At 54.0% G+C, this 6,950-nt stretch overlaps 2 protein-coding genes across 2 annotated transcripts; both read left to right on the top strand.

Annotated features, from left to right (window-relative positions):
- Positions 1-843: 843 nt before the first annotated feature.
- On the top strand, positions 844-2,869 carry MIND_01158400 (Carboxylic ester hydrolase; the record flags this gene model as incomplete). Its single annotated transcript, XM_037368107.1, has 13 exons — positions 844-1,019; positions 1,068-1,258; positions 1,306-1,370; positions 1,421-1,509; positions 1,560-1,585; positions 1,644-1,709; positions 1,761-1,830; positions 1,878-2,017; positions 2,073-2,200; positions 2,254-2,359; positions 2,409-2,460; positions 2,505-2,756; positions 2,809-2,869. 13 exons carry the CDS (start codon positions 844-846, stop codon positions 2,867-2,869), a joined length of 1,422 nt encoding a protein of 473 aa, XP_037215033.1.
- An 837-nt stretch (positions 2,870-3,706) lies between these two features.
- MIND_01158300 (uncharacterized protein) lies at positions 3,707-4,954 on the top strand (the record flags this gene model as incomplete). Its single annotated transcript, XM_037368106.1, has 3 exons — positions 3,707-4,154; positions 4,211-4,443; positions 4,496-4,954. The coding sequence occupies 3 exons, from the start codon at positions 3,707-3,709 to the stop codon at positions 4,952-4,954; spliced, it is 1,140 nt and encodes a 379-aa protein (XP_037215032.1).
- Positions 4,955-6,950: the final 1,996 nt, after the last annotated feature.

Here is a 6,950-nt window from a genome sequence, read left to right as displayed (position 1 = left end):
AGGCGGTGACTGAAGCTCGGAAGCGCCAGGAAATGGCAGATCAGAATGGGGGAGATGATGATGTTGACGACGACGCGCAGACATAATGCCGAGACCATCGCGTCGCGAGGCGCTAGAGGCTGTTTCTGTCATTCAACGCTTCACCACGACACTTTCCGATGGCTACGCTCGTAGGCTGGAACAGTTACTTGCCTCTTTTGGTCGCCAAACTCAGCTGGAAGAGACAAATGCAATGGTTGACACTCAAATCACTCGATGGATGACTAGAACAGCTTAGAGAACCCTTAGAATACATCTACTATTAGTACAAGTAATAAATATGGCTTTTTAAATGATTTTTTTTCGCTCCTCTCAGAACCCATGAACTCTTATAACCCATGCTTTGGGGCTTCCACCGATGGCTATGGGTTATGAGGGGTTCGACTGTATACGATTTTCCGATAGCCGAACAGGAACGCATGGACCCGTTTTCAGCGACTCGCCTGACAGCGAGTCCAGGCTTCCCCGCACTTCCAATGCGGGGTATGCATGGGGAAAACTCTCTTGGTATTGCGGACGATCCTGCCACTGGTCTCGCCACCGTTCTCAAACGCCTTTCTCTTCGCTGGTCGTCGCTGCTCTTCCCCCATCTCCTGGAACCAGGATCAACAATCGGCGGCCAATGCCTCGCGTGACACTCTCCCATGACCGCTTATGTCTCTCTCTCTTCGTATTTCACCGTCCACTGCCGGATGAAAGTTGACCTTATCAGTTCTCTGGCATATAAAAGGGCTGTCGGAGATGGATTGGGCCTCAGGCACGACCTTCAAGTTCGGCTGTGCGAGGCCCTGGTAGCTTGCCACTATGCCTGCCCTCCTCTCCACCGCCTTCCTCGCGCTTTTGGCCCATGCACATGTGGTCTTGGGCGGCATTGCAGCTCGCGCGGCGCCTAGCGTGACTCTCGACTCGGGGATATTCACGGGCACGACAGGGTCGCGAAATACGCAGAGCTTTCTCGGCATCCCGTTTGCCCAGCCGCCGTAATGTGGTATTCATTTCCCTCATCATAGCTGACCACGCATTTTTAGTGTGGGCGACCTTCGATTCCGCCTTCCAGTGGCCAACTCCCCGTACACCGGAACCCATTCGGCCACTGTCATGGGCCCCGGTTGTCCACAGCAGGCAGTCAAGCTCCCTCTCTTAACTGGCCTCCCGGGAGACGTCGTCGACAAGGTCATCAACTCGATCTTTGGAATCGTGTTCCCATCCAGCGAAGACTGTCAGCTGTTCCCCTCCCTGTTATTCATAAGCTCATTTTCTTTGCAGGCCTGACTATCAACGTCATCAAGCCCGCGACTGCGACGTCCACGTCCAAGTTACCTGTTGTTGCGGTATGTGATGCGGACAGCTTGAGAAATTGCAAGACTGATATGGCACCCAGTGGATTTTCGGTGGAGGATTCGAGCTCGGAAGCCCTCAAATGTACGTTTTATCTTCAGCGTGTTTCTTGTACTTATTGTCCAACGACAGGTATGATGGGACCACTATCGTCGAACGGTCAATTGCTATCGGCCAGCCAGTCATATATGTTTCGATGAACTACCGGGTATCAGGCGTGTACCACCTTGCCCCTTTAACCTTCCGTATTTGACGCTATTCGACAGCATTTGGTTTCCTCGCTAGCAAGGAAGTCCGCGCCGCCGGAGTTGGCAATCTTGGCCTGCAAGACCGTGCGTTCTCACTGCCTCTTTCATTTCTTGGTCTTGATCTCTTTTATTTAGAACGACAAGCCCTTCGCTGGGTTCAGAAGTACATCGGGGCATTTGGCGGCGACCCGACCAAGGTCACAATGTGTGTAGATCATATGCACTCCCACTTCCTGCTGATACTGTTGGTAGTTGGGGCGAATCAGCTGGCGCGATATCGGTTGCCCTTCAAATGGTAGCTAACAACGGAGACAACGAGGGGCTTTTCCGCGGGGGCTTTATGGAGTCAGGGTCTCCTATTCCGACTGGCCCTCTGGAGAATGGGCAGAAATGTGCGTCTGATCCATATTCTGGCTTCTGTTCAAGTTTGCTAACACGAGTGTGCAGATTACGACCAAATCGTGAAGCAAGTCGGTTGCTCTGGCGCTGCGGATACCCTTGCTTGTTTGCGGACTGTTCCTTTCGCGACTCTTAAGGCTGCCCAAGATGCGACGCCGTTCATTTTTGACTACCAGGTCCGCAGTTATAATTAGCTTTCCTGCTGATTCTCTTCTCAACGCCGGTTTAGTCGTTGCTGCTCGCCTGGCTGCCTCGCGAAGACGGAAAGTTCTTGACAGCAAATCCGCAAACCCTCGTCCAGCAAGGCAAAGTCTCGCCTGTCCCATTCGTCAACGGTCTGTCCTCGACTTCAGTATTTGACCTTTATTCAAGACTTACTTTCAGGCGACTGCGACGATGAAGGGACGCTCTTTTCCTTTTCCACGACGAACATCACGTATGTTAACGTCCCTTCTCGAACGCCATCTCACGCCCTTGTAGCACGGACGCCCAGTTCCTTTCATATATCAAGCAGATTTGGGTGCCCGGAGCGACGACTGCCCAGCTGAACTCACTGAACTCGCTCTACCCCAGCGACCTCCCTGCTGGCTCGCCATTCGACACTGGCTTTGCGGACGCGTTGACCCCGCAGTTCAAGCGCATCGCCGCTTTCCAAGGAGACGCGGTCTTCCAAGCGCCCGCGACGATTTTTCCAGCAATCGCGCTCAGGAAAGCAGAACCAGTGGGGCTTTTGTGCGTCCAAATACATGTTTCCTTTGCGCCCCCCCGCTTACTCCGTCGACAGTGAGCAAGCGCGAGAAGCTCGTGCCCTTCCTCGGCTCGTTCCACGCGAGGCGACATCCTGAACGTGTACTTTGGCGGCGAGCTGACGGACTACCTGATCTACTTCACGAACAACCTCAACCCCAATGGTCGCACAGTGCCGAATTGGCCGGCCTATACGACCGCGACGCCCAATCTGATGACCTTCCTTGATGGCCTCATCCCGACCACGATTACGCAGGATACGTTCCGTGCGGCGGGCATGCAGTTTTTGACGAATTTGACGTTGCAGTTCCCTGTGTAAAGTATAAGCAATTTGTGAAATGTATCAATATGAATGCTATTCTGTGAGTCGGTAGTCATACCGCTCGAATATCCGCGTCGAACTTTAGTTGAAGGACAGTACTTCAGTATTTGATTTTGCACTTGGCATTGAAGTTGACAAGTGCGAGGAATCAGCCTGAAATTCAGACAATTCCCCCAGGATATGGATACCGTCAAGCTAAGATATGTTGGGTTGCTATTAATATACCCAAAGTTCCTAAATGTTCTCACTAGTTAGATTTTCACAAGAATGTTGTTCACAAGTTGGTCATTTCCTTTTTTCTCTGGAATCATGATGACAGCCTTTCTTTGATATACTTCGAAGAAATATATACGCTGTGGACGCTCTACACTAGCTAGAATAGCTGATTAATGACCATAAAATTGACATTGTTCTGCCAGTTCCAACTCGAGGACTAGTAGAGGAGTAACCATCGGGAAGCGATCAGCCGATCAAAATACGCTCCACTCAATCGAAGCCTTGCTCGGTTGACCAAGCCAGCTTTGCTCTTTTTCCTCTCCCCTCATCTTCCTCCTTTCCGCCTTGCTTCCGCCTCCTGTCCAGTCACTCCCTCACGACGCTCGCTCGCCCACCAATGAAGTCCGTCCTTGTTGCCTTCACCCTTGTCTCTTCTGTTCTCGCCCATGGCTGGATCGGTTCTGTTAGCGTTAGCGTGGGCGGCGCCAAGAAGCTCTTCAAAGGCAACGAGCCCACCGAAGAGCTGCCCAACGCTGCCTCCAGTGCCATCCGCCAGATTGCGAACAACCTCCCTGTCAAGGACACAACATCGCCCGACCTTACCTGCGGCAAAGACGCAAAGCTCGCCAGCCAAGTGGCCACCGTCGCTGCCGGTAGCAAGCTCGATGTGTTCTGGCAGACGCTCACGGGCTCCGGCTTCTGGTTCCATGATGTTGGTCCCATGATGGCCTATATGGCGGACTGTGGCGGCAATTGTGCTCAATTTGACGCCAGCAAGGCCAAGTGGTTCAAAATACAAGAACAGGGCATGGATGCGAGCGGTAAATGGGCTCAGGCAAACCTTGGTGTGTCGAATCCCATCCTCATGTTAAATCTCGTTTTGACTCACCGCTCCAAATAGACAATGGCTCTCCAGCGACCGTAACCATTCCGGCGAACCTCAAGGCGGGCAATTATCTCCTCCGACACGAAATCATCGCCCTCCACACTGCGCAGTCTCAAGGCGGTGCAGAGTTTTACCCTGGCTGTGTGCAGCTCAGTGTCACTGGCGCAGGCAAGGGTGTGCCAAGCGACAGCGAGACCGTCAAGCTTCCTGGCGCATACAAACCGACTGACGCTGGGATTCTCATTGACGTGCGGCCATTCATCATGCTTATTCGCTGTACTAACCCGTCCCCATCACCAGGTCTATAACATGAAGGGCGCCTACAAATTTCCAGGCCCAGCCGTGGCCTCTTTCATTGGTGGTGGATCTCCGGCCCCAGCACAGGGTGGCTCTGATGATAACACTACCGAGAAGCCGTCCTCCCCCCGCCACCACAAAGAAGAGCACTTCCCCTCCTGCAAGCTCTACCACCAAGAAAGCTTCGTCTCCGGCTTCCTCTACCACGAGTGTCGCATCCGCGGTACCGACGAAATCTGGCTCAGCTTCCTGTCGGGCGAAACGTTCCCACCACCGCCGTCAAGAGGTTGTCGATGTCCGCGAGGAAGTCCGTCGTTCCCGGGTTCGCCACATGCATCGGGCTGGCGTTGCCCGTTCCTTCTGAGCACAGTTTTGCCATTGTTCCACCACAACCCCCGATTACTCCGTCCACATTATCTCCGACTCCCCTCCCCCAACAACTCCCGTCCATCCTTTACATGACCACGTCCCCAGACAGCACTGTCTCTTCTTGATACGAACCCGCTTTCCGACCCTTGCTTTGCACCTGCTCTCGTACCACGACCGTATCGCCAGGACGCGATGCTTGTAGTGCAGCCAGTCCTGCGCGCTTATGTACCTATCTTGATGCTTCGATAGTATTACCTTCGAGCTGGGCCCCATGTACTAGCATACAGGGCTAGAATCGAATCCTAGTTTTGATTTAAACTCAGTGTGGACAGCCTTTGGGGCTGAAGTAGCAACAGCCGAGATTCAGAAATGTTGTCAATTGATCTTTCGGTGAGATATACAGGCTCCAGCGAATATCTGAGCAGTGAGCTCCAAGTCCAGAATCTTGAATTAAGGTCAGCCTCGGCTCAATGCAAACAAAGAAAAAAGACATACCACTTCCCGCCTGCATCGAGCGCGATGCCGCTATAACGCTGAGTGACGGATGTCGAGCGCGACCTGTGTATCAAGGTCAGCTTGGGGTAAATACGGAAAAAGCGCGAGATAACATACGACCGGACGACAGTGAACCACATCCCGGCGTCATTCGTGCAGCGCAAGAGCCACCCGGCTCAGCAAGACAAAAAGAACATCCCCCCGCGCGTTTGCGAGCTCTCCAGCAAGCGCATCCACCAACAGCTTGTATTAAGGTCAGCTGGGGTTAAATACAGTGAGAGAGCGACCAGAGACTGACCATCATCGAGCGCGAGGGCCGGTGTCCAGCAAGAACTGGGAGTTTGCTTCAGTTTCGCCCGACTTGAGTCAAAGACATGTACGCACCAGCAACTCCGCTCACGTTTGCCCTTCGACAAGGTGAGGCTACGGACAATAGCCATAAAAGACCGCGGCAGTGTCCACACGGCTGCGACGAACGATAAGTAAGATGCAAAGCGAAGCAAAAGGAAAGTCTCACCTCTTAGCATACCGCTGGCCAAACAACCAGCACTTTCACCGAGGCGTGCTAGTGCTGCAGCTGCGTCCCCGGCAACTACGAGACCCGCGGCCCGCCAGAGTGCGAGCGCGAGTACCATCCGCAATGGCCCGCTCGCTAACCCAGTGGACGCCAGACAAGCTAAACGACATGGCGGGCAAGACGAAGGAGCGTGGGACCACAACCGGCCGGCCGGGCGCGAGGCCCGGGCACGTGTCGCTGACCACCCTTGCCCGCTAGCCCACCGACGGACCTGCCCATGGCCCGGCCCGAGCTACGTCTTTGGCCGGCGCGCGGAAACGCGCCCAAGTCGGCAAGCAAGACGGCCGCGAGCACTCAACTCGCACAACCACTAAGTAATAACAAATCAACAAAAGTCTCCCCGGCAGCTCAAAGCCGACCTTCCGCACTCGACCAGCATCACGGGCGGCTGCCTGTAGCCTTCCCCGAACCACTGCCGCCGCCGATTCCCGCCGAATCAACGTCGCTAACGAGAAGTCAGTCGGGGAACAGCGAGAAAGAGAAAAGACGCACGACACGCGGGGAACGATGCGGCCTCTGCGGCAACACAATGCCGCCCTCCCGCGATCGACCAGCTTCACTGGAAGCTATCTCCCGAGCCGCTGCCGCTCCCGATTCGCGCCAAATTGGCTATGCTAACTTGAATGTAGAGTCAGTGGATGAGAAAGCGGGAGGCAGAAACCACGCACGACAAGGGAGACGCAGAGGAGACCTGTCCATCGCGATAGCGCAGAATGTACAGCACGACCTTGGGCTTAAGGTAAGCTTGGCCTAAATACGGAAAATGACCGAGATGACTTACTGACAACAGCACACCCTCCCAACGTTCCGCATCCAGCGCGAATGCCCGCATCGTCAACGCGGAGCAGAATCTGTGGGTTCTGGGTCAGCTTTGCCCAATTTGAAAGATAAATGAGCATGATATGCCCCCGCTCACGTTGAGTGAACACGCAATAGCGCAGAATGTAGAGCACGACCTTGGGATTAAGGTAAGCTTGGGCTAACTACGAAAAATGACCGAGATGACTTACCAGACAA

The sequence above is a fragment of the Mycena indigotica genome, assembly GCF_014461135.1.
Source record: "Mycena indigotica strain 171206Taipei chromosome Unknown Mind.scaff0011, whole genome shotgun sequence".
In the NCBI taxonomy this organism is placed as follows: Eukaryota; Fungi; Basidiomycota; class Agaricomycetes; order Agaricales; family Mycenaceae; genus Mycena; species Mycena indigotica.
Note: the sequence above shows the minus strand (reverse complement) of the source record. Positions and strands in the feature narration are given on the sequence as shown.